General features: G+C 44.4%; 3 protein-coding genes across 5 annotated transcripts; 2 read left to right on the top strand and 1 right to left on the bottom strand.

Moving 5' to 3' along the window:
• Positions 1 to 11,385: 11,385 nt before the first annotated feature.
• LOC103634239 (trigger factor) lies at positions 11,386 to 15,555 on the bottom strand. The gene is made up of 6 exons (XM_020541697.1): positions 15,414 to 15,555; positions 12,644 to 12,726; positions 12,415 to 12,523; positions 12,124 to 12,137; positions 11,907 to 12,008; positions 11,386 to 11,604 (listed from the first exon to the last, which is right to left on the bottom strand). Exons 1-6 carry the CDS (start codon positions 15,553 to 15,555, stop codon positions 11,491 to 11,493), a joined length of 564 nt encoding a protein of 187 aa, XP_020397286.1. The 3' UTR covers positions 11,386 to 11,490.
• Positions 15,499 to 19,207, top strand: LOC100277031 (uncharacterized). 2 transcript variants are annotated; one of them, NM_001407169.1, is made up of 6 exons: positions 15,499 to 15,905; positions 16,632 to 16,783; positions 17,698 to 17,847; positions 17,941 to 18,188; positions 18,448 to 18,603; positions 18,711 to 19,207. In NM_001407169.1, the coding sequence occupies exons 2-6, from the start codon at positions 16,733 to 16,735 to the stop codon at positions 18,874 to 18,876; spliced, it is 771 nt and encodes a 256-aa protein (NP_001394098.1). In that variant the 5' UTR covers positions 15,499 to 15,905; positions 16,632 to 16,732; the 3' UTR covers positions 18,877 to 19,207. The 2 variants fall into 2 exon arrangements, with proteins under 2 accessions (NP_001394098.1, NP_001144175.2); NM_001150703.2 differs by having other exon boundaries at positions 15,509 to 15,905; positions 16,674 to 16,783.
• Positions 19,208 to 19,585: 378 nt separating this feature from the next.
• On the top strand, positions 19,586 to 25,484 carry LOC100283981 (proteasome subunit beta type 4). 2 transcript variants are annotated; one of them, XM_008653275.4, is made up of 7 exons: positions 19,586 to 19,834; positions 19,934 to 20,050; positions 24,186 to 24,262; positions 24,337 to 24,466; positions 24,584 to 24,755; positions 24,841 to 25,026; positions 25,112 to 25,484. In XM_008653275.4, exons 2-7 carry the CDS (start codon positions 19,938 to 19,940, stop codon positions 25,223 to 25,225), a joined length of 792 nt encoding a protein of 263 aa, XP_008651497.1. In that variant the 5' UTR covers positions 19,586 to 19,834; positions 19,934 to 19,937; the 3' UTR covers positions 25,226 to 25,484. The 2 variants fall into 2 exon arrangements, with proteins under 2 accessions (XP_008651497.1, NP_001150351.1); NM_001156879.2 differs by having other exon boundaries at positions 19,735 to 20,050; positions 25,112 to 25,391.
• The last annotated feature ends 359 nt before the right edge of the window (positions 25,485 to 25,843 follow it).

The raw sequence follows: 25,843 nt of genomic DNA, 5'->3' as shown, positions 1-25,843 counted from the left end.
AATTTGCGCGCATGTAATAGAAACTCCCACGATTTTGCCATAATTTTTGGATCTGTTTAAAAATAGAAACTGCATGCATGCGGCTGCCATGTTTTTGGATCTGTCATAAAAATATGATCGTAATAACAACCTACTAGAGCTATCAACCTCTCATTGACTCGATATTTACGCTTATAATTGAGGGATTTTATGCTCAAAACTTAAGGTTTTTACGCTCCACCCGAAGTTGCGTCCACCAGTGAACAACATGCCATATTTTTTACGCAGTGTAAGGAATTGCATAAATACCTACACCATGTAGTATAATTTGTTTCAATATACAACATAAACTAATTCTAATGCGCTGCATGGCTGTTGGAGGGATCCTATATTTATGAAGAAAATAAAACATTAAATACGATTTTTTGTTTCTATGCATACAATTCATTTCCTTTCATTGCATATTCTTTCCATCATAAATTCGTGTGCATGCAGCTGGTAACAGATTTTTACACATTATACCCAATTGCATAATTATCTACACAGTATAGCATATTTAGTATAACTATATATCATAAAATAATAATTACGAGTCTAGCTGCATGGCTGTTGCAGTGATCCTAAATTTATGGAGAAAATAAAGCATTTAAAATAGAAACCGTCACACATATCTTTCCTAAATTTACGCGCATGCAAGGGAACGTGTTTGACTCATGCATGTATTTTGCCATAATTTTTGGATATGTATAAACGCATGCATGCGGCTGCCATATTTTTTGGATCTGCCATAAAAATATGATCGTAATAACAACCTACTAGAGCTATCAACCTCTCACATTGGCTCGGTATATACGCTTATAATTGAGGGATTTTATGCTCAAAACTTAAGGTTATTACGCTCCAACCCGAGATGCGTCCACTAGTGAACATGCCAGATTTTTTTACGAAGTGTAACAAATTGCATAAATACCTACATCATGTAGTATAATTTGTATCAGTATATATCATAAACTAGATTTAATGTGTTTAGTGAAAGGGAAATGTGCCCTTGGGCCATTTCTAAGTATTTTGGTGATTGAGTGCCAACTCAAGTGCTTAAATGTGAATTTATGCAATGGATGAACAAAGTGCAAATCTAGAGCAAAGGTATGTTTCTAAGTCTTAGTACATTGGTTTTGTGTACTAATATATTTGTCTAAGTGTTAGAAACAGAAAGAAGAAGAGAAGAGAAGACTTGGCTGTGTACAGCCAAGAGGCTGTTTCGGTCTGGGGCACCGGACTGTCCGGTGGTGCACCGGACAGTGTCCGGTGCGCCAGGCTGCCCCGACCGAAGACGCCGCTCTCGGGAATTTGCCGACGGCGTACGGCTAAAATTCACCGGACTGTCCGGTGTGCACCGGACTGTCCGGTGAGCCAACGGTCAGCCAGGCCAACGGTCGGCCGCGCAATCTGCGCGGGACACGTGGCCAAGCCAACGGTCGGAAGGGGGCACCGGACTGTCCGGTGTGCACCGGACATGTCCGGTGCGCCAACGGCACCCGCATCTGCAACGGTCGACCGCACTGTTTAAGGAAGGAAATCGGGCACCGGACAGTGTCCGGTGTGCACCGGACTGTCCGGTGCGCCCGACGACAGAAGGCAAAGATGGCCTTCCAGATTTGTTCTCAACGGCTCCTAGCTGCCTTGGGGCTATAAAAGGGACCCCTAGGCGCATGGAGGAGGACACCAAGCATTCCTTGAGCACTCTTGATCACTCACACATCAATCTTGCGCACTTGTTCGACATTCTAGTGATTTGAGCTCCGTTCTAGTGTGCTAGTCTCTTGAGCTCAAGTCTGGGCCTTGTGTGTGCGTATTCGCTGTGATCTTTGTGTCGTGTGTGAGTTGCTAATCCCTCCCTTGCTCCGTGATTCTCGGTGAACATCTTTTGTAAGGGCGAGAGGCTCCAAGTTGTGGAGATTCCTCGCAAACGGGATTGAGAAAAGAAAAGCAAGAACATCGTGGTATTCAAGTTGATCATTGGATCACTTGAGAGGAGTTGAGTGCAACTCTCGTCCGTTGGGACGCCACAACGTGGAGTAGGCAAGTTTTTGTACTTGGCCGAACCACGGGATAACCACCGTGTCATCTCTGTGATTGATTTCTAGTGGTTATTGTGTTTTGACTCCTCTCTAGCCACTTGGCCATACTTGTGCTAACACTTAACAAGTTTTTGTGGCTTAAGTTTTGAAGTTTCACAGGATCACCTATTCACCCCCCCCCCTCTAGGTGCTCTCAATTGGTATCAGAACCGTTCTCTTCAAGAAAGGGACTAACCGCCCGAAGAGATGGATCCTAAGGGGAAGGGAATCGTGATCAATGACAAGGAGAAGGAATCCTTCGTCAACGAGCCCAAAGAAGACAAGCCTACCGACTCCGGCTCGGGCCATAGACGGAGGGAAGGGAAGAAGAAGAAGACAAGGCGCATCAAGGAGATCGTCTACTACGACGACAGCGACGAATCTTCCTCTTCCCAAAAGGACGACGACCACAACGACTACGAGCAAAGGAAACCGGTTAATTCTAACTTTTCCTTTGACTACTCTCGTATTCTGCAAAGTTCAAATTCACATTTGCTTTCCATTCCACTCGGCAAGCCCCCACACTTTGATGGGGAGGACTACGGATTTTGGAGCCACAAAATGCGTAGTCACCTATTTTCTCTCCATCCTAGTATATGGGAGATTGTAGATAGTGGAATGCACTTTAATAGTTCGGATAGTCCTATATTCATTAATGAGCAAATCCATAAGAATGCACAAGCTACTACTGTTCTTCTAGCTTCATTGTGCAGGGATGAATATAACAAAGTGAGTGGCTTGGATAACGCCAAGCAAATCTGGGATACCCTCAAGATCTCTCATGAGGGAAATGACGCTACCTTGCTCACCAAAATGGAGTTGGTGGAGGGCGAGCTTGGACGGTTCGCGATGATAAGGGGCGAGGAGCCAACTCAAACATACAACCGGCTCAAGACCCTTATCAACAAAATAAGGAGCTACGGAAGCACGCGATGGACGGACCACGACGTCGTCCGACTAATGCTAAGGTCCTTTACCGTTCTTGATCCTCATTTGGTGAATAATATTCGTGAGAATCCCAGGTACACCAAAATGTCGCCCGAAGAAGTCTTAGGAAAATTCGTCAGCGGTCGAATGATGATCAAGGAGGCAAGGTACGTGGACGACGCCTTGAATGGACCGATCAACGAACCACAACCTTTTGCTCTCAAAGCAACAAGAAGTAAGGAGGCGCTACCTAGCAAGGTGGCACAAATTGAGGCGGTCGGACTTAATGATGAAGAGATGGCTCTCATCATCAAACGCTTCAAGACGGTGCTGAAGGGTCACAAGGGGCAGCCAAGCAAGACCAAGACGAAGGGGAAGCGCTCATGCTTCAAGTGCGGTAAGATTGGTCATTTTATTGCTAACTGCCCCGATAATGATAGTGACCAGGAAAAGGGAAACAAGAGGGAAAAGAAGAAGCATTACAAGAAGGCAAAGGGCGAGGCGCATCTAGGCAAGGAGTGGGACTCGGATTGCTCCTCTTCCGACTCCGACAATGAAGGACTCGCCGCCACCGCCTTCAACAAATCAACCCTCTTCCCCAACGAGCGTCACACATGCCTTATGGCAAGGGAGAAGAAGGTATGTACTCGCAACTCTACCTATGCTTCTTCAAGTGAGGACGAATCTAGTGATGAGGATGAAGTAGATTATTCATGTTTGTTCAAGGGCTTAGATAGATCTAAGATAGACAAAATTAATGAATTAATTGATGCCTTGAATGAAAAGAATATACTTTTAGAAAAGCAAGAGGATTTGTTATATGAAGAACATGATAAGTTTGTAGAGGCTCAAAAATCCCTTGCATTAGAAATTAAGAGAAATGAAATGCTTGCTTGTGAAGTGTCAACATGCCATGATTCTATTTCTAACTTAAAGAGCATAAATGATGATTTAAATACTAAACTAGTAGAAGCAAATAAATCCAACTCTTGTGTTGAATATGTTGAAATTTGCACTAGGTGTAAGGATATTGATATTAATGCTTGTAGCGAACACTTAGTTTCTATTTCAAAATTGAATGATGAATTAGCTAGTCTTAATGCTCAACTTAAGACTAGCAAGAGTAATTTTGATAAACTAAAATTTGCTAGGGATGCCTACACGGTTGGTAGACACCCCTCAATTAAGGATGGGCTTGGCTTCAAGAGAGAAGTCAAGAACTTGACAAGCCATAAGGCTCCTATCTCCGCCAAGGAGAAAGGGAAGGCTCCTATGGCTAGTAGCACTAAAAAGAACCATGCTTTTTTGTATCATGATAGAAGTGCTTATAGGGGTTATAATGCTTATGATGATTTTGATGCTCATAGTTCTTCCTTTATGCATGGTAGAAATATGTCTAGGAAAAATGCTATGCCTAGAAAGAATGTTATTCATGCTCCTAAGAAAGTAGTGAATGAACCTTCTACAATTTATTGTGCTTTAAATGCTTCCTTTGTTATTTGTAGAAAGGATAACAAAATTGTTGCTAGGAAGTTAGGGGCAAAATGCAAGGGAGACAAAACTTGCATTTGGGTCCCTAAGGATATTTGCACTAACCTTGTAGGACCCAACATGAGTTGGGTACCTAAGTCCCAAGCCTAAATTTGCCTTGCAGGTTTATGCATCCGGGGGTTCAAGCTGGATTATCGACAGCGGATGCACAAACCATATGACGGGGGAGAAGAAGATGTTCACCTCCTACGTCAAGAATAAGGATTCCCAAGATTCAATCATATTCGGTGATGGGAATCAAGGCAAGGTAAAAGGGTTAGGTAAAATTGCAATCTCTAATGAGCACTCAATTTCTAATGTGTTTTTAGTTGAGTCTTTGGGATATAATTTATTATCTGTAAGTCAATTATGCAATATGGGATATAATTGTCTTTTTACAAATGTAGATGTGTCTGTCTTTAGAAGAAGTGATGGTTCACTAGCTTTTAAGGGTGTATTAGACGGCAAACTTTATTTAGTTGATTTTGCAAAAGAAGAGGCCGGTCTAGATGCATGCTTAATAGCTAAGACTAGCATGGGCTGGCTGTGGCATCGCCGCTTAGCACATGTAGGGATGAAGAACCTTCACAAGCTTCTAAAGGGAGAACATGTGATAGGTTTGACTAACGTGCATTTCGAAAAAGATAGACCTTGTGCAGCTTGTCAAGCAGGTAAACAAGTGGGAGGAGCGCATCACAGCAAGAATGTGATGACCACTTCAAGACCCCTGGAGTTGCTGCATATGGATCTCTTCGGACCCATCGCCTATCTGAGCATAGGAGGGAGTAAGTATGGTCTAGTTATTGTTGATGACTTTTCCCGCTTCACTTGGGTGTTCTTTTTGCAGGATAAGTCTGAAACCCAAGGGACCCTCAAGCGCTTCCTCAGGAGAGCTCAAAATGAGTTTGAGCTCAAGGTGAAGAAGATAAGGAGCGACAACGGGTCCGAGTTCAAGAACCTTCAAGTGGAGGAGTTCCTTGAAGAGGAAGGGATCAAGCACGAGTTCTCCGCTCCCTACACACCACAGCAAAATGGTGTGGTAGAGAGGAAGAACAGGACGCTCATCGACATGGCGAGGACGATGCTAGGAGAGTTCAAGACCCCCGAGTACTTTTGGACGGAAGCCATAAACACGGCTTGCCACGCCATCAACAGGGTCTACCTTCATCGCCTCCTCAAGAAGACGTCGTATGAGCTACTAACCGGTAACAAACCCAATGTATCCTACTTTCGTGTATTTGGGAGCAAGTGCTACATTCTAGTGAAGAAGGGTAGAAATTCTAAATTTGCTCCCAAAGCTGTAGAAGGGTTTTTGTTAGGTTATGACTCAAATACAAAGGCGTATAGAGTCTTCAACAAATCATCAGGTTTGGTTGAAGTCTCTAGCGACGTTGTATTTGATGAGACTAATGGCTCTCCAAGAGAGCAAGTTGTTGATTGTGATGATGTAGATGAAGAAGATGTTCCAACGGCCGCGATACGAACCATATGGCGATTGGAGACGTTCGGCCACAGGAACAAGATGAACGAGATCAACCTTCTTCCTCAACTATGGTGCATCCCCCAACTCAAGACATTGAACAGGTTCATCAACAGGAGGCGTGTGATCAAGGGGGAGCACAAGATGATCATGTGATGGAGGAAGAAGCGCAACCGGCACCTCCAACCCAAGTTCGAGCGGTGATTCAAAGGGATCATCCCGTCGACCAAATTTTGGGTGACATTAGCAAGGGAGTAACTACTCGATCTCGATTAGTTAATTTTTGTGAGCATTACTCCTTTGTCTCTTCTATTGAGCCTTTCAGGGTAGAGGAGGCCTTGCTAGATCCGGATTGGATATTGGCCATGCAAGAGGAGCTCAATAACTTCAAGAGGAATGAAGTTTGGACGCTGGTGCCTCGTCCTAAGCAAAATATTGTGGGAACCAAGTGGGTGTTCCGCAACAAACAAGACGAGCACGGAGTGGTGACGAGGAACAAGGCTCGACTTGTGGCAAAAGGTTATGCCCAAGTCGCAGGTTTGGACTTTGAGGAGACTTTTGCTCCTGTGGCTAGGCTAGAGTCCATTCGTATCTTGCTAGCATATGCCGCTCACCATTCTTTCAGGTTGTACCAAATGGATGTGAAGAGCGCTTTCCTCAACGGGCCAATCAAGGAGGAGGTGTACGTGGAGCAACCCCCTGGCTTCGAGGATGAACGGTACCCCGACCATGTGTGTAAGCTCTCTAAGGCGCTCTATGGACTTAAGCAAGCCCCAAGAGCATGGTATGAATGCCTTAGAGACTTTCTAATTGTTAATGCTTTCAAGGTTGGGAAAGCCGATCCAACTCTTTTCACAAAGACATGTGATGGTGATTTGTTTGTGTGCCAAATTTATGTCGATGACATAATATTTGGTTCTACTAACCAAAAGTCTTGTGAAGAGTTTAGCAGGGTGATGACGCAGAAATTCGAGATGTCGATGATGGGCGAGTTGAACTACTTCCTTGGGTTCCAAGTGAAGCAACTCAAAGACGGCACTTTCATCTCCCAAACGAAGTACACGCAAGACTTGCTAAAGAGGTTTGGGATGAAGGACGCCAAGCCCGCAAAGACGCCGATGGGAACCGACGGACACACAGACCTCAACAAAGGAGGTAAGTCCGTTGATCAAAAAGCATACCGGTCAATGATAGGGTCTTTACTTTATTTATGTGCTAGTAGACCGGACATTATGCTTAGCGTATGCATGTGTGCTAGATTTCAATCCGATCCTAAGGAATGTCACTTAGTGGCGGTGAAGCGAATTCTTAGATATTTAGTTGCTACGCCTTGCTTCGGACTCTGGTATCCAAAAGGGTCTACCTTTGACTTGGTTGGATACTCAGACTCCGACTATGCTGGATGTAAGGTCGATAGGAAGAGTACATCAGGGACGTGCCAATTCTTAGGAAGGTCCCTGGTGTCATGGAACTCTAAGAAACAAACCTCCGTTGCCCTATCCACCGCTGAGGCCGAGTACGTTGCCGCAGGTCAGTGTTGCGCGCAACTACTTTGGATGAGGCAAACCCTCCGGGACTTTGGCTACAATCTGAGCAAAGTCCCACTCCTATGTGATAATGAGAGTGCTATCCGCATGGCGGAAAATCCTGTTGAACACAGCCGCACAAAGCACATAGACATCCGGCATCACTTTTTGAGAGACCACCAGCAAAAGGGAGATATCGAAGTGTTTCATGTTAGCACCGAGAACCAGCTAGCCGATATCTTCACTAAGCCTCTAGATGAGAAGACCTTTTGCAGGTTGCGTAGTGAGCTAAATGTCTTAGATTCGCGGAACTTGGATTGAATTGTAGCATACATGTGTTTATGCATTTGATCAGGTTCATTCTGCATTTTGTTGCTTATTGTGGTGCTCAAGTTGTACAAACACTCCCTGGACCTCACAAGTCCGTTGCAAAGTGATGCACATGTTTAGGGGGAGATGTGTTACAACTTGACCCTTTGAGACTAACCATTTGCTTGAGTTTGATTGATTTAGTCTCGAAGGTGGATTGAAAGGGGAAAGGTGAACTTGGTCCATGCAAGACTTCCACTGCACTCCGATGAGAGGGTAACTTATTCCAAGTTCATCTCTATGATCTTATTGCCTTTGTACTCTTAATTGAAGATTTTGGTGAGGCAATGGGGTTAAAGGGCCACAATTGATCCCGTTTTGGTGCTTGATGCCAAAGGGGGAGAAAATAAAGGCCAAAGCAATAAATGGATCAGCTACCACTTGAGAGATTTTGAAAATAGTAGAATAGAGTTTTTGTTTTGTTAAACTCTTTTATTGTCTCTTATTGTCTCTCTTGTCAAAAGTGGCTTCTTGTGGGGAGAAGTGTTGATTATGGGAAATAGGGGGAGTTTTTGAAATCTTTGATTAATCACTTTTGGAATGACTCTCTTTATGCTTCAACATGTGTGTTTGGCTTAAAGATAGAGATTTGAGTTTGATTTCAAAAACAAACCAAGTGGTGGCAAAGGATGATCCATATATGCCAAAAATGAATCAAAATAAATTTAAGTGTCATTTGAAGTGATTTTGCACTTGTTCTAGTTGCTTTATGTTGTGTTGGCATAAATCACCAAAAAGGGGGAGATTGAAAGGGAAATGTGCCCTTGGGCCATTTCTAAGTATTTTGGTGATTGAGTGCCAACTCAAGTGCTTAAATGTGAATTTATGCAATGGATGAACAAAGTGCAAATCTAGAGCAAAGGTATGTTTCTAAGTCTTAGTACATTGGTTTTGTGTACTAATATATTTGTCTAAGTGTTAGAAACAGAAAGAAGAAGAGAAGAGAAGACTTGGCTGTGTACAGCCAAGAGGCTGTTTCGGTCTGGGGCACCGGACTGTCCGGTGGTGCACCGGACAGTGTCCGGTGCGCCAGGCTGCCCCGGCCGAAGACGCCGCTCTCGGGAATTTGCCGACGGCGTACGGCTAAAATTCACCGGACTGTCCGGTGTGCACCGGACTGTCCGGTGAGCCAACGGTCAGCCAGGCCAACGGTCGGCCGCGCAATCTGCGCGGGACACGTGGCCAAGCCAACGGTCGGAAGGGGGCACCGGACTGTCCGGTGTGCACCGGACATGTCCGGTGCGCCAACGGCACCCGCATCTGCAACGGTCGACCGCACTGTTTAAGGAAGGAAATCGGGCACCGGACAGTGTCCGGTGTGCACCGGACTGTCCGGTGCGCCCGACGACAGAAGGCAAAGATGGCCTTCCAGATTTGTTCTCAACGGCTCCTAGCTGCCTTGGGGCTATAAAAGGGACCCCTAGGCGCATGGAGGAGGACACCAAGCATTCCTTGAGCACTCTTGATCACTCACACATCAATCTTGCGCACTTGTTCGACATTCTAGTGATTTGAGCTCCGTTCTAGTGTGCTAGTCTCTTGAGCTCAAGTCTGGGTCTTGTGTGTGCGTATTCGCTGTGATCTTTGTGTCGTGTGTGAGTTGCTAATCCCTCCCTTGCTCCGTGATTCTCGGTGAACATCTTTTGTAAGGGCGAGAGGCTCCAAGTTGTGGAGATTCCTCGCAAACGGGATTGAGAAAAGAAAAGCAAGAACACCGTGGTATTCAAGTTGATCATTGGATCACTTGAGAGGAGTTGAGTGCAACTCTCGTCCGTTGGGACGCCACAACGTGGAGTAGGCAAGTTTTTGTACTTGGCCGAACCACGGGATAACCACCGTGTCATCTCTGTGATTGATTTCTAGTGGTTATTGTGTTTTGACTCCTCTCTAGCCACTTGGCCATACTTGTGCTAACACTTAACAAGTTTTTGTGGCTTAAGTTTTGAAGTTTCACAGGATCACCTATTCACCCCCCCCCCCTCTAGGTGCTCTCATTTAGCTGCATGGCTGTTGGAAGGATCTTATATTTATGAAGGAAATAAAACATTAAATACGATTTTTTTTGTTTCTATGCGCGTAATTCATTTCTTTTCATTGCACACTATTTTCATCATAAATTCGTGTGCATGCAGCTGGTAACAGATTTTTACGTAGTATACCGAATTGCATAATTATCTACACACGGTAGCATATTTAGTAGCAGTATATATCATAAAATGATCCTTACGAGTCTAGCTGCATGGCTGTTGCAGCGATCCTAAATTTATGGAGAAAATAAAGGATTTAAAGATAGAAACTGTCACATATATCTTTCCTAAATTTACGCGCATGCAAGGGAACGTGTTTGACTCATGCATTCATTTCCTTTTTTGCGCGCACAGACGTGAGCACAGGTAGTGCAACCGACATACTGGTCCAGTCGGTGCGCTGGGTTGAACCAGACTGCAGGGATGATCGGCCTGAGCTTCCTTTAACTATTGGAAGCCCAGGGCTCCCGTTATACCTACTATATATATATATATATATATATATATATATATATATACCGAAGAAGCAAGTAGAGTCGTCACTAAGTAAAGAAGCTAGATTTATGTTACAACTTGCAACGACGGTGCCCAAGTAGGCTGAGCCGAAATGAATGACACACTTCACTTTTACAACTAACTGTCAAAATATCCTCTCTTTCTCTCTCTCCACACACACTGTACAATCAAAATTTCCTAGTTATCTTGAATCGCGTGAAGGTTTTAGTTCAGGTAGTTCTCAGAAGCGACCTCGCCACACAAAATTCTATTAAAAAACAATGACCAGAGAAGAATAAGAAGAAAACGAAACATGTTTCCGCAGGTGGAGTTGCATATTTCTGATCCTTGGTGTCTCGCTACTGAGTGTATCTTCCTTCCTCGGCCAAGCCGGTCGCTTGCAATTTACCAATAATGCGGTTTTGAGTGCCTTGCTCACATTTGCAATGTGTTGCTGTGTAGGAGTACTTGTCATCCAAGCCAAGACTGTCATCAAGCAAATTGATGATTTCAGGAAGTGTTGTTTATGATGAGGGTCTGATGTCAATAATAAAAAGGAAACCTCCCAAGGCAACCTGGAAAATGGTTCATGCTCAGAGAGCCACGGTCAATGGGGGTCCTCAATTTGCATAGTCACAATCCAAATCTACTTCTGAAGGATCTTCATAAGCTCTTCGACTACTCAGACATACCATACCTTAGGTGCGACGTTCGGTATCCGAATGGCAGGCCTCCAACTTTATCACACAGGGGCTGTTTCTGGCGGAGAGATATCCAAGAGCTTTTTTTGGTAACCTTCAAACTTCAAAGTCATGGCAACTACTACAATTATCCAAGAGCTTTTGCTTCGTCACTTGTATTGATCCATTGTATAAACGAGAGCATCATCGTGTTTATGGGTTACTGCCACACAAATACATTACGCTCGTGCCTCATGATATTTTACACAATTCTGCTTCATGTGACAAACATTTCTTAACAACTACTAATGAGATCACAATATTGGAGGAGGCTGGTGATCAATCCTAGTGGCAAGCTTAGTCTAAACGAACTGTCGCGCCAAAGCATAATTCTTTCCCTGGCTCAAATGCTGCTTCAAGTTCTTCGTAGCTATGCTGAACACTCAGATTCTTTGATGCAGTCAGGCCCTCCTGTAATACTTATATGAGAAACAGGCAAACATGTGTAAATAAATACATGCCTAATAATTGCAGCTTGGTACGACGCTTCCAATGATATCATTGGAAAAACAATAAATCAGTAATAAGGAATGATTCATGACCATAAATGACTACAACAATAGTAATCAATAGTAATATGCTAATTGAGTTGCTTTTTATCCCCCCAAAAGTTGGCAGCACCACATAATATTGAACCCCATATAAAATAGCCTCTTAGAAGCATAACCAACAATTTTACATTTAGATTCAGAGAATTACAGAATAACATATACCTTTCGAACATACTCAACAACCGTGCTATTTATAATTTTCATTATGGTTTCTTTCTTCACTTTTGATGGCCCAATTAAGTGTAGAGCGACTTCTTTCGGTATCTTCAGCACCACAAAAGAGTAACTACTAATTAGTTAGTTAGAACAACTTCTACATATATGCAAATGAGTTCGAACTTATATAAACTGAAATCAATACTTTTGAATGTGAACTTACGTCTGGAGTTTTCCCTGGATGATTAAGATAGCACCATGTGGAAGACAATGTCAACAAACGTAAGCAGTGTTAGTTTTCATATGGCAATTTTAAACAAGGTATGGTACAAGCAACCAAACTACTTTACGGCTTAATTGGTATGGCATATTGAACACGTATCCTTTAAGTACATATGAGGTGAATTCAGAATTTGCAGGATGAGGGTACAAATCACATGAGCACAGTTTTAGGCAATTTGAAATTGTCAAATGATGGAAGAAATCTGGGGTTGTAAAAGTTTCAGAAGTATACCTCCTTTCATTCGTCGAAAACCAGGAAGGGGTTGTGCGGCGGCAACATTCTTTGTGAAAACTTTCTTGAAGATGGAATCTGTTATTGTGCCAGATACATGGACCTGTAGCTGCATTTTATAAGAAAGGCAATGGAAACATGAAGTCAATAAGACATTGGTCAAAACTGTTAAGGATTCATTGACACCTTCCTCCTTCCACACACAGATGACAGTAAAATTCTAGCTAACCTTTATCAGACTATTCTCTTCAGTACACACTGAAACAGAGAAGTCACTGAAAGATACTAACGACTGCATCAGGTTTTCTGTACCTGATAATTCAAATTATTGTCTGAGGTCAATACACAAGAATTTTCAGAACATACACAGTTTCAAGAAATTGATAAGAGGAATAGCTGCACATGAAGCAAACGACAATCATTATGGTTGGTTCTGCAAGAGAAATTATATAATCAATCCCAAAGGATTAACTCATTAGCACTATGCACTGGACATCACCTCCATGATACATTGTAGCATAAGAGAAATAGATTGGGCAACAATCACTGATTTGGCCATTGCAAATCATCCCTAACTACAGTTCTAAGGTAAAAAGAACTGTATATGCCAATAGGAAAGGTACAAGGCACAAAAAACAACCTACCTTGTGAAGGTTGTGTGTTTAGACCAATTGAACAAGCTACAAATGGCAGTCTATGAGTAAATTGGCATTGAAGTTGCACCCCCTGGCACAAATTTGATTGGTTACTGTCGGGGACCATAATTAGGGGTACCCCCAAGACTCCTAATCTCAGCTGGTAACCCCCATCAGCACAAAGCTGCAAAGGCCTGATGGGCGCGATTAAGGTCAAGGCTCAGTCCACTCAAGGGACACGATCTCGCCTCGCCCGAGCCCAGCCTCGGGCAAAGGTAGCCGACCCCGGAGGATTCACGTCTCGCCCGAGGGCCCCCTCAAGCAACGGACACACCTTCGGCTCGCCCGAGGCCCAGTCTTCGCAGAGAAGCAACCTTGGCCAGATCGCCACGCCAACCGACCGTATCGCAAGAGCATTTAATGCAAGGATCGCCTGACACCTTATCCTGACGCGCGCTCTTCAGTCGACAAAGCCGAAGTGACCGCAGTCACTTCGTCGCTCCACTGACCGACCTGACAAGAAAACAGCGCCGCCTGCGTCGCTCCGACTGCTGTGCCACTCAACAGAGTGAGGCTGACAGCAGCTAAGTCCAGCCTCGGGCGCCATAGGAAGCTCCGCCTCGCCCGACCCCAGGGCTCGGGCTCAACCTCGACGCTGGACGACGGACTCCGCTTCGCCCGACCCCAGGGCTCGGACTCAGCCTCGGCTCCAGAAGACGACGAACTCCGCCTCGCCCGACCCCAGGGCTCGGACTCAGCCTCGGCTCCGGAAGACGACGAACTCCGCCTCGCCCGACCCCAGGGCTCGGACTCAGCCTCGGCTCCGGAAGACGACGAACTCCGCCTCGCCCGACCCCAGGGCTCGGACTCAACCTCGACCTCGGAGGAGCCTCCGCCTCGCTCGACCTAGGGCTCGGACCGACCACGTCACAGGGGGGGCCATCATTACCCTACCCCTAGCTAGCTCAGGCTACGGGGAACAAGACCGGCGTCCCATCTGGCTCGCCCCAGTAAACAAATAATGATGGCACCCCGCGTGCTCCATGACGACGGCGACTCTCAGCCCCTGACGGAAGCAAGGAGACGTCAGCAAGGATTCGACAGCCCCGACAGTTGTCCTTCCACGGGGCCCAAGCACTCCTCCGACGGCCACGACATCACATGAACAGGGTGCCAAAACCTCTCCGACTGCCACGACGGCATGTACTTAGGGTTCTAGCTCCTCTCTGCTAGACACGTTAGCACACTGCTACACCCCCATTGTACACCTGGACCCTCTCCTTACGCCTATAAAAGGAAGGTCCAGGGCTCTCGTACGAGAAGGTTGGCCGCGCGGGGGAACGGGCCGGCGCATAAGGCTCTCTCTCTCCCACGCGGACGCTTGTAACCCCCTACTGCAAGCGCACCCGGTCTGGGCGCAGGGCAACACGAAGGTCGCGGGTTTCCCCTTTGCCTGTTTCTTCCCCCTTCGTGCTCCGTCTCGCGCCGACCCATCTAGGCTGGGACACGCGGCGACAATTCACTCGTCGGTCCAGGGACCCCTCGGGGTCGAAACGCCGACAGTTACCTGAAGGACAATTTGCATATTCAGACTGTAATTCTCAAGAGAAGAGCTAGATTAGGAAAAGTAATACTAGTGATGAAAAACTAGATGATGCAAGGCTAAATTATCCCTTCATTCAATAATCTTCCCAAACAAATTGCCATGCGTAATTAATTTGCAACAACATTTGCCTATGTGAAGGCAGGACATGTTTTAGACTTGTATAAACATTTTACTAGAGCTGAATAAAATGATATCAGCACCGGTTTCCAAGTACCAAATTTTCTAAAACCCAGTTGAAGTCATACTTGAGTTATTGTACAGACGATCCCACGAGCAAAATAATCACTGAAGAGCGAAGACTGGACCCTATTTTTCTTCCATCTGAGGAGAAACAGACAATAAAGTGCCCAACCTAAAACTAGAGCTTTAACAGCGGAGCAGAAGGTATGGCTAAAAATATCTTACGGGGCGTTTGAATCCCTTCATTTTAGAAAAATTGGAATTCCTCAATAAAGTAACTTATTTAGTTTAGAATTTGATATTCCACCGCTTTCTAAAATTAAGATATAAGACTATCTCAAATTTATGTGACGGAGGATTAGAAATGATTTTATACATTAGTACCATTTGTTTTTACTCTGTAACTTATATGACACTCTTTGTCTTACTTCTCTATAATAAAAATGTAGTATATAAATATCTCTAACATCTTGATAATAATAATATACAAATATATTTTACATAAAATTGAATTAACTTAATTAATATATATCTAAATTACTATTATTAGAATGTAATTCAATTTCAATGATACAAACGGGACGTTAACCTAACTTGAGCCATCCTGTAGCATAATTTCCCACAAGGTGTTACTGCAACCGAGATTATCCTCACAACCACGCAGAGAAGCATCCGACTGAGGGAATCGCTCACCTTGAGGTTGGGGCTGACGAGGGCCATGACCGCAGTTCTAGCAAGGGATGGATAACTCCATTGCAGCATTGCTCCGCCTCCTCGGAGGTCGTAGGCTCGCAGCAGCAGTTGAAGCCGCAATTCCCCGCTCCCCTGTCCCCATTCACAGCTGAGGAGATCGGACGGTTAGCTTGAGGTTTTCTCGTTCTTTGATCCATCTCAGCCGTTGATTTCCATATAGGACGGGGGAAATGCCTCCGTGATCGGTTTAAGTTCTTTCGCTGCGGAGATGGCAGCGGCGGCGGGGCCGTACAAAGAGATGCTGGAAGTGGTGAACGCGTGCGCGGCCCGGATCCGGTGGCGCCTTCGTCCAGCTTCCAAGCGCCGCCTCCTCAACGGTCAGTGCCCACTCGCTTGCTGCTTTCTCTTAGTAGTTGTAGTCGTTTTTTAACGGGAAATACAGCAGGGAAGCCACCAGCCCACCACTATAGGATTTTATTCATTGAAAAATAGTGTTGTAGTTATTATTATCTCTATTTAGGACTTGCTGTTGTCAATTGTCCTGTTTCTTGCTTAATTCGCTACCGCCATGCTGTCTTTCTGTTCTACTGCTAAAACACTTAATTTTTGTGGTCGTTGAATGAATTGTTAACCAAACCCAATTGCAGAAGACATTCATCCACTAAATCGTCACATGATCCACCTTAGTTCATAAGTTTATACCACCCTAGTTATAGGTCACTTGGTCAGTAGCTGCAACTTGCAAGTGATTTAGGGTTTAATAAAAAATTTCTGGTAGTAAAGTTGAAAGGTATGGTTTGAGGAGAGTGAATGGTATCATGTCGAATTACAGTACATTACAATTTACAAGTAAATTGATTAGTCCTCTGGTCTGTTGATTAGTCGCATGTTTTTCCTGTGTAATTGCCTCTGTTCTTCTTCTTTAGGGGCTAGGTTCGTTGTAATCATTTGACCGTGGGGATGTTTGTACTACATTCTTATTTCTCTTAAGGAAAATCATGCTAATGCACGGCCGCGAAAAAAAAGTAAATCGATGAACAAATCTACCTAACTTATGATTTCTGTTGGATTTTAACTCTAGTCTACCTCTTTGAAATTAAAAGGCTGTGCTGTGGTTGTTGATGAACAAACCTAGTTGTTGCCAGATATCCTGTTTCTCTGCACTGGGTTGCGGCCTGTGGTACTGGTCGACTATGGTGGCACAATGCCTCAGCTACAAGAAAATCTTTGTGGCCTGCTATATCATGCCCGGCAGGTAATTTCGTGACTTCGATGTATCAAATATTAGGATTCTCTGTACCAGTTCAACACAGAATCAGGTATTGCATATGGATCATTTTTCTCCACTGCTAATTGTCATCCGACTGACAATAAACGATCGCCGGAAATAATACTGCCATCTGTAGTGTTACTCCCTTGCAAGCGCATCAGAATGATGTGGTTCTGGTCACTGTTTAAATTTCACCCACGTCAGCACTGTATGCCCTTTCCCCTTCACTCACCTGGCAAACCCCTGTTCTATGGAAGGATCCTTGTGCCAAAAGACATAAGTTTTTTGGATCTTGATAGTGACTAGAAGTTTGTAATATGTATATTGCTCTGCCATGCAACAGTTACATTTACAACAGATATCTTGAATAGTAATGTTATTTTATTTCTTTTTCTTAAATAGTCCTCATATTTAACTTTGTTTTTATATCATACTATGATCTTAGTTCGTAACTCTAGCCACAAAAAATAAAAAAAACGGGGGTGTATATCTTTAGGATTGGAGGGAGTTGTGATGGGAAGTCGAAGTCCGGTGGCCGGTGTAGGTAGTGGCTGCGGCGGCCTTCCCTCCACTTCCGCGTAGAGATAGATCGGATCTCACTAGTCTGTGTATGGATGAGGATGTACAATGAATGTTGGTTCGCGTACCGGCCTTGATCCCTATTTATTTACATGGTATGAAAGGGGGCCACCACCAACACGGTCAGGATGCGAGTGAGGTCCGACTCGATCCTCTGACAGAGTCCGGATGAGATCAACCCAACAAAACTGACCTGTGTCCTGTTCAGTTTCCAACTGTTTCCATAACCAAACTACTATCTTTAGTAGAGGTTATTTGGATGTCCTCTGTATATCCAACTGCATCCAGTTTCGGCATATTGAGTCATGCTTGACTTGCAGGAAACAAGCATATTGAATCCACTCCGCGTGATGATTATTGGAGATATGCTTTACTTGATCCATGTTAAAGGACTTGCGGAACATGCATCACCAAACGCAAGGTCGCAGCAAGGGCTAGCTTTCGTGGACCTAGAGAAAAGATGTTGCAATGTATTTACCTTCTCAGACCACACTTTTGTATTTCTGTCTACTGTGAAGTGAATGTGTAGTATTTGTTGTTAATGAAAAGTTGTTTGTGTTCAGCTGCTTACAACCATAGAAGAGAATGACACTGTGCTGGAGCTTGTATCCATACAAGATCAATTCACAGCCAAATTTCCTCTAGATCTGTCTGATGTTCGACCTGGAATAACAAAGCAAATGTCAGGAAATCCACAGAGTACTGTTGTTGCAGAGTGCACTGACAATCACGTTGAGGACAGGACCCTATTGGTCGTTGATCTGAGTAGCTTCCTCGAGAACACCCAGATTGCCTTGCCTTCTCTGAATGGGTAATTTCTGGTTCTGTGTCATCAAAACTGTAACCATGAAATTCTTGATCTAGTGAAACCACTGTTTGAACACTTGGAAGAAAAAAACATTTGCACAGCGGCATCAGCATAAAAAATGGCAAATTTATTCGTTTTGATAGTTCTAATAACATGTAACAGAGGTGTGGTTCATACTGCCATTGTTATGGATGCTATCTTGATTAAGTTTTGACATTTGCTCTGCTCTCTGAATAACATGCTTCTGTTTCAATATCTGCAGGTGGCTTTTAGGTTATCCGGTAACATATTTGTTCCGCAATGCAAGTTCTGAGGCAGCGATACAGAACCTCTCAAGGCAGTCTCTGCATATCTACCGAGTATATGTGTGCGGAAGTTATCGGTCAGCTGGCGAACGAAGAGAAGAGGAACTGATGAGGTAAAGTGCATCGATTTGTAAGCAGCCCCAGTCGGCAGGTCCGCTCTTTCCTTTGGGAGCGGGATTTTACATGGAATCTTGTAAACTAGCTGTAGTATGGTTGCCAGTTTTTCAGTTCCATGTGGCGCGAGCACGAAGCGTGATGAAGAAGTATGGGCTAGATCGTTCATAGCTCGCATGAATGAGAAGCTCAGGCGATGCAGCCAAGTCTGGGCATCCATAAGGCTAGAAGTCGAGGTTTTCCAGAGCCAGTCGCAGGTCATTGTGTTGTAGTTGAGATCAGTATGGCTGTTATTACGGGCTGATGGCATAAACTCCTTATACAAAGCGACGTGTCTCAGAAGTATCACTGCCCTGGGCCAAATAAACGAGTTGGATACAAGTCATGCATGCAGAGGCCGGAGGTCATATCCATTATATATTTTATATATTTATCTAAAAAAGCCATTATATTATGCTCGAATTATTGAGCAGTTTATGTCACTATAAATTCAAATTCGTTTTAGTCGTTTCTGTTGACTTTGTATAACCTAATCCTTGACGCCGACATGTCTTTTATATTTACATCAAAATCACAAAGGATGAATGCTCGAGTTACAATTTGAAGTTGTTGTTGTTTTGTTCCACGTGCTCTTGGACTCAAGGGTCTGTTTGGTTCAGGTGTTTGTTTCCAAAAATCTGATTTCGCTGAGTTGTGACTGTTAGAAAGATGTCGTGAGCTGATGATTATGAAAAAAATAAAATATGTTTGGATGAAATAATTGTCAACTATAGATTCTATAAAAATATGATAGCTTAGTAATATAGATGACCGTATATGAAAAATCAAGGTAGGTGATTCTAAGGTGTGGTTTATAAAGACTAATTTTTAGTCACTCCATTTTATTACCTAAATTATTAGATTTCGTATTTAATAATTTAAGGATTAAAAATTAGTTCATAGAAATCAAAGACCCACTAAATTAAACTAGTTGTTCGAACCTTATTGAGAAAGCTGAACTAAATTCATCCTCAGTCTTGTCGGCCTAAATCGAATTCACCCAGTCTTTTCGGTCTAAATCGATCTGGCACATTGTTAGTACTCCTGCTACGTACTATGTTTCTAGTAGCCCACAAGATCTAGCCCAGTCCAAACCTTTCGATCCGTGGTGTGTTGGATCTGAACCCAAGCTCCGAGTCGCTTTCGGGGTGGGCATTCTCCTCTTCGTCTTCGGTTGCAAGAAAGAAAAAGGTCACCCCTCTAACACCACGCCGCCGCCGTTTGCTGCTCGGCGCCTCTCCTCACAACCCGTACGCCAACGTCTCCAATCTCGTATACTTTCGTGCTCAGCATCATGGACGGCTTCCCCAAGAGCGTCGGCGGTGGCGGCCCTAACATTCCGGCGGGATCCCACCCCGCAGGCGGGAGCCAGGCGGCGGCAGGAGGAGGCGCGACGCAGCGGACGCAGTAAGTCTGTCCGCCTATGTTCGGTTCTTGCGTTCGTGGTTCAGATCGCGACTTCGCGTTACTTTGCCTACCCCCCCTCCTCGTCCTCCTCCTTCGGGTGAAGATTTCGGTGCTTCCGGTCGCGGTTCAGATCCCTACTTTGCGTTACTTCGCTCCGCTTCTTTTGGGCGAAGATTTGAGCAAATTTTGCGGTGGACTATTAGTCGAATATTGAGAAAATTGATATTTTAGGACCGATAATATTAGGTTTCGCATATTTATGACTTCAAACGTTGGCTTTGCAAAATTAGTACTTATATCATTGACATCTTGATTAATACGACATCATAGTTTATTTCTTGTTTTCTAATCCGTTTTCTAAAATGCTTGCCATCTAAGATGACTCATGTCCCTGTGTCAGCTGCTACGCTTAGAGAGTGCCAGGAAAAATATCAAAAAAAATAAACAAAAAATAGAGATCAACAGGACTTGAACCTTGACTGCCAAGTTCAAAAAATAGTACTTACACCACTATGCTAACTAACCTTATATGATCTTAGGGTGTGTCGTGGCCCATATGGACCACCCACTCCCCTGCTGTGTCATTAATTGTGTGAGTCTGATCCTTGTCCGCCACACCATATTCGTTTCTGCCCTCCGCCTTGAAGTGTACACTAGATGAGAGATCGGATCAGAACAGTGGCCTGCATGACCTGTTGTTTTGACTCGAAGCAAGACCAGAAGAAGGTAGCTGATCCACGGAAAAAAGAATGAACAGATTCGGCTTTAGGGGCTTCATATAGCTTCCAACTGATGAAGCAAATTCCATGTGGCAGCATCCAAACTCTGATGTCTTGCAACTGATCTGAATAGCTGAAGCCAAGACACACTAGCCTGTCACTCATCACATTTTTTGGTACCTGAAACTAGGTGCGCACAGATTAGCTTGGTTGTCGAGAAGCAAAAGCTGCTTAGCCTCAAGGTCTGTTGCCACCTTTTCACCAATGGGGAGAACCAATTCAATATTAGTCATTTGATCTTGTATAAACAGAAAAACCAACCAATGTATTGTAGACAAAATAAGAACGAACTCTAGTATTTATGGGATGTCAAATAACATGACAAAGGAGAGGCGGCTGGGATCGAGCAGCAATAGAAAGAAAGAACCTAGAGTTGCTAGGGATAGTTTGGTCATTTGTAATATCTTAGAGAGATAAAAAAGGATTTAATTAATTAAAAAAGCTTGAAATTTTCTATCTATCCTAAGAAAACAAGGATGGAATCGAATCTACGTCATTTATGCGGAAGCAAGGAATGTGACCCCGTTTCGTCGTAGCTGTATGGAAAGGAGTCCTAAATAATCAATTTTCTCGTCGAATATTAGGGTGTTTTAACGTGGAAGGTTAAATTTCATCTTCCATCGGTTTGCCCCCCAACCCACCCACACACCCACAAAAAAACATAGGCTTTTATTCATGGGTTTCTTTGATTGGTGCCAGAGCATCCCCAAGATAGGCTCTAAATGTTGCCCTATTTTAAATATAGGGCTCAGAATCACGGAACACCCTTCCAACAACGGTCCTATTGTATAAAAATTCATCAAATGATTATAGGGCTTGGTCTCTTAAATATAGTACCTTATATAATGGAGTCTTATCCTCGTTTTTCTCGTAATCTCCAACTATTTATTTCCTAATAACATGATTTATTTTCTAAATAGCATTAATTAAGGCATAACTCTTGGAGTAAAAATTTCTTTTGATGCCTTAAACAATCTAAATACCGTCCTATTTCAATTTTTAGGACTCTATTTTAGAGTTTATTGTTGGAGATGATCGTACAATTCCAGTGGATCTAAAAAATGCCATTATTGTTCACCTATTGGAAGACGAACCGGGAAAATGACATGCCATTATATGTGTTAGCGACTCCTTGTATTCAAGACTCTTGTGCATGGCTAGGCGGTCTTCCACTCATACTGGCTTAGCACTACCTATATATTTGTAGGCAACGTATCCGGTGTTCAAAGGGTTACGGTGCTCACGTGCATATTTTAAATTTGGGACATTTATCTTGCATTCAACCGAAGCAGCAATTTTATAAAGAACCCCTTCGACCTCCCTCTCATGGTGAGAGAGGGTTTTCATAAAAGTGGCGCTGCTGTTAGATTCAAGATGAACGTCCCAAATTTAAAATGTGCACGTGAGCATCGTACCCCTTTGAGCACAAGATATGTTCCCAAATATTGTAATCACTTTGGATCAATCAATCAAGTTGTTTTTTATCATTTTCTCTACGCTTCATGGTATCATTTTAGTTTCTCTTTTTCGCTTCTCACTTTGCCATGATGCCACGCTCAAGGCTGCCACTATGGCCGATGACGCATTCCTAGCGGAGGCAGTGCGCCATGTTGTAGCTGTGGCCACCGCTATCCCCATGGAAACTGTTGTGCACCAGGATGCAGTCGTGGCCACCAGTGAGGCCACGCTCTAGGCCGAACTACGTCAACTCCAGGCAGATGATGCGCTTCGTGAGCGTGTTCTCGCTGATGCGCGGCGACATCTTCGGGAGGTCGATGGCACAATCCACAATGCCAACAACGTTGCCTTTGACGACCTTGGTGTCGCCGCCAACTTGGATGATGATGTTCCCGTCCTCAACGACACCACCGCTGCCCTTCACACCTAGGCCTTTGGCATCGTCAACATCTGCTCCCTAGTCCCGGTGGTGCTCAACCTCGCCGCACCCTCCTCCAGATGTCGTCTCTTGATGATCCTTGCTCTTGGCAAGTCTGCTCTAGCGAATCATGTCCTCCGTGACACCCGCCCGACAACACCCCACTAGGTGTGCATGGACCACAACGTGCTCTTGTGGCTTTATGGCTCCATCACCATTGAGCTCTTCGAGATTGTCACCACTGACTATTGTCTGCTCACGTCTTGGATTGCCCTTGAACAATAGTTCGTTGGCAACCAAGAGACACGCGCCCTTGTCAACACAGAGTTTTGGACCCTCTCTCAGGGTACTCCATCCCCGACTGGCGACTAATGCTGGAATATGAAGGTGTTGGACGACTCTTGTTGAGCTTGGCGAAGCGGTTTATGACTGCTCGCTCACTATCAACTTGTTGCATGCTCTTAAGAGCTCTACAAGCTCATGCGCGCTTTCATCAAGCGACAATGGCCACTCCCCCTTCGTCGAAGTTCGCTCTGATCTCCTCGAGGCGATGTCCTTGGCACCTCCCATCGCCTCGCCCGACACAACACTTGTTGCCTTAGCCAGATCAGGGTGGTGTGTCCCACTGGCAGGGAGGGGAGGTCGGGTGCGGGCTTGGGGTGCTGGCCTGTGCGGGAGATTGTGCTGGCCTGTGCGGGAGGTTGTGCTGGCCGGTGGCAGGGAGGATGGAGCAGCCAGGAGAAGGCTGGGCGCGAGCCACAAGGCAGGGGCGTGTCGGAGTGCACCAGCACTGCCGACTGTAGATTTTGCCGGCTTGGGGATGGAGCGGCGGCCAGAGGCTCTCTAGTGAGGAGGCGGGCCGACTACATGTCGAAGGAGAGGAGAGGCGACAGCGAGACCGGGGAGGGGCATCGCGAGCGGCCGGCCGCTGGTGCTGCTGAGAGGGCGAGAGGATCGCTGGCCGCGGTTGAGGGCAGGTGGTGGGGGAGGGGGCGCCGGCAGCCATGGGGGAGGAGCAGCCGGCGCTCGGAGTAGGTGTTGGGGGGAGGGAGGACTAAGACTGTGGCTAGGTACCATATTGAAGAATAGAAACTCTAACCCTAATTTGGGCAGGGGTATATTAATATATACACGTACATATACATGGGCCAAGGTCCAATACAGTGATACAGAACACAACACGCTAACAGAATTGGACTTAGTTTACTTAGTATGTATGCTTTTGTGAAAGTGTACAACCAGTTTCTTACAGTATGCTATGTTCGAAGTGTAGTCTTTGTCTATGTTTCCAATAGCCTCTCTGTTATGGCTATATGAAATTGTTTCCTAGATCTTTTTTTTTTCAGAATGGTTGCAGTTTTCAAGCTTCTTATAGTGTGGCACTTCTATTCAACTTATCTAAGTTATATTATGATGCTTTCGTTTTTGACATGTTTATCAATTCACATGATTTGCTCCTGACATTGTCTCACATTAACAGGTATCCGTATGTGACTGGTAATTCAGTCATTGCCTTGAAATACAAGGATGGTGTGATCATGGCATGTGACACTGGAGGTTGGTCCCAGTTCTTCTGCACAGATAATTACCATTATCTTGATGGGGAACTTAGTCTTATCTTCTCTTTGCAGCCTCTTATGGATCAACTTTGAGATACAAGAGTGTGGAACGCATTAAGGCAGTTGGCAAGCATAGCATCATTGGAGCAAGCGGAGAGTTCAGTGACTTCCAGGAGATTTTGCGCTATTTGGATGAACTAACGTAAGTTCCATCACTAAGGATTAAATATGGATCTTCATAATGATTGTATGGGGAACCCATGTTTCTCTTTCTAATGCTACGGAAATTTCAAACACGTCATTTTCCCATTCTTTTCAGTCTGTCTGATCATATGTGGGATGATGGAAACTCGCTGGGCCCCAAAGAGATCCACAGCTATTTGACAAGAGTGATGTACAACCGGCGCAACAAGTTTGATCCTCTCTGGAACTCACTTGTACTTGGTGGGGTGAAAAAGGGTCCAAAGGGTGATGAGAAGTATCTTGGGATGGTAGGATTTTCTTCAAAATGATAGCACCACTTATTCATTGGTTTTGGTTTGTCAACATCCTATGCCTAATTATTGGCCTGTGCAGGTTAACATGATTGGTACCCACTTCGAGGAAAACCATGTCGCTACTGGATTTGGAAATCATATGGCAATCCCGATACTCCGTGCTGAATGGCGCGATGATATGACTTTTGAAGAAGCTGTTAAGCTGGTTGAGAAGTGCTTGGTGGTCTTGCTGTACCGAGACAGATCATCTATCAACAAATTCCAGGTATGAACCTATTGATCTTGGTTACACATTCAGCAAATTTTCATTTTATGATTACAGATTGCTCTAACCTGTTGTTGAATTACAGATTGCCAAGATCACAAGTGAAGGATCAACCATCTACCCACCATATTCCTTGAAGACCTACTGGGGCTTCACTCACTTCGAAAACCCAGCCCAGGGCGCTGTGGGATCATGGTAGATTTATGCTCTGCATGCCGCGTATCATGCCATGAACTTAGGGGAGAGCAATCTGTGCTGCTGAAATCAAAACCCTTGTGAACGTTTGTTCTGAACATAACTGGAACTCTGCATTTGCTTGTATGACATGCGTATGGTTCAGGAAGTTTAATTCCAATATTTGGTCACTAAAAATGGATTGTGCGGTTGTGTTCTCAGATGCCGTTTTTGTGTTGATTGTGCTATGTGGAGAACTTGGAATGCTAACTCTGTTTTTTTTTTACTGTGTCATTCTTTTGCTTTATAATTTGTGAAAACTTGTTTGTGCCGTCTGCGAGTGATGAGCATCACTTGGTAGACTCTAGCAGAGGCGCAAACTGTGTAGGCAAAGGCCAAGTTTTCCATGAGTGAGCTTCTCCGTCCAAGTTCCCAATCTCTGACAAAAACAATATCTTACATCAGATACGACTGACAAAAACAATATCTTACATCAGATACGATGAGAAAGCGCAATGAGAAAACTGGGCATGTTTGGTTCTTTAGTCAGAGTAAAGTTTAGTTACGAGACTCAAAGTATTAAAAACGTATTAAATAAATTATAAGAGGACTAAAATACTCTTTAGTATTCTCTCGTATTGTA

Source organism: Zea mays, chromosome 7 (assembly GCF_902167145.1).
Source record: "Zea mays cultivar B73 chromosome 7, Zm-B73-REFERENCE-NAM-5.0, whole genome shotgun sequence".
Taxonomy (NCBI): Eukaryota; Viridiplantae; Streptophyta; class Magnoliopsida; order Poales; family Poaceae; genus Zea; species Zea mays.
Note: the sequence above shows the minus strand (reverse complement) of the source record. Positions and strands in the feature narration are given on the sequence as shown.

Excerpts from the sequence above, each read along its gene's own strand:
- LOC100283981 (XM_008653275.4), top strand. The coding sequence starts at position 19,938 with ATGGACGGCTTCCCCAAGAGCGTCGGCGGTGGCGGCCCTAACATTCCG. Across the intron at positions 20,051-24,185 it reads GGCGCGACGCAGCGGACGCA|GTATCCGTATGTGACTGGTA; the intron begins GTAAGTCTGTCC and ends TCACATTAACAG. Across the intron at positions 24,467-24,583 it reads CGCTATTTGGATGAACTAAC|TCTGTCTGATCATATGTGGG; the intron begins GTAAGTTCCATC and ends CATTCTTTTCAG.
- LOC100277031 (NM_001150703.2), top strand. The coding sequence starts at position 15,797 with ATGGCAGCGGCGGCGGGGCCGTACAAAGAGATGCTGGAAGTGGTGAAC. Across the intron at positions 15,906-16,673 it reads CAAGCGCCGCCTCCTCAACG|ATATCCTGTTTCTCTGCACT; the intron begins GTCAGTGCCCAC and ends AGTTGTTGCCAG. Across the intron at positions 18,189-18,447 it reads GCCTTGCCTTCTCTGAATGG|GTGGCTTTTAGGTTATCCGG; the intron begins GTAATTTCTGGT and ends CAATATCTGCAG.
- LOC103634239 (XM_020541697.1), bottom strand. The coding sequence starts at position 15,555 with ATGGCCCTCGTCAGCCCCAACCTCAAGGTGAGCGATTCCCTCAGTCGG. Across the intron at positions 12,524-12,643 it reads AAGAGAATAGTCTGATAAAG|CTACAGGTCCATGTATCTGG; the intron begins GTTAGCTAGAAT and ends TATAAAATGCAG. Across the intron at positions 11,605-11,906 it reads TTGTTGAGTATGTTCGAAAG|GAGGGCCTGACTGCATCAAA; the intron begins GTATATGTTATT and ends TAAGTATTACAG.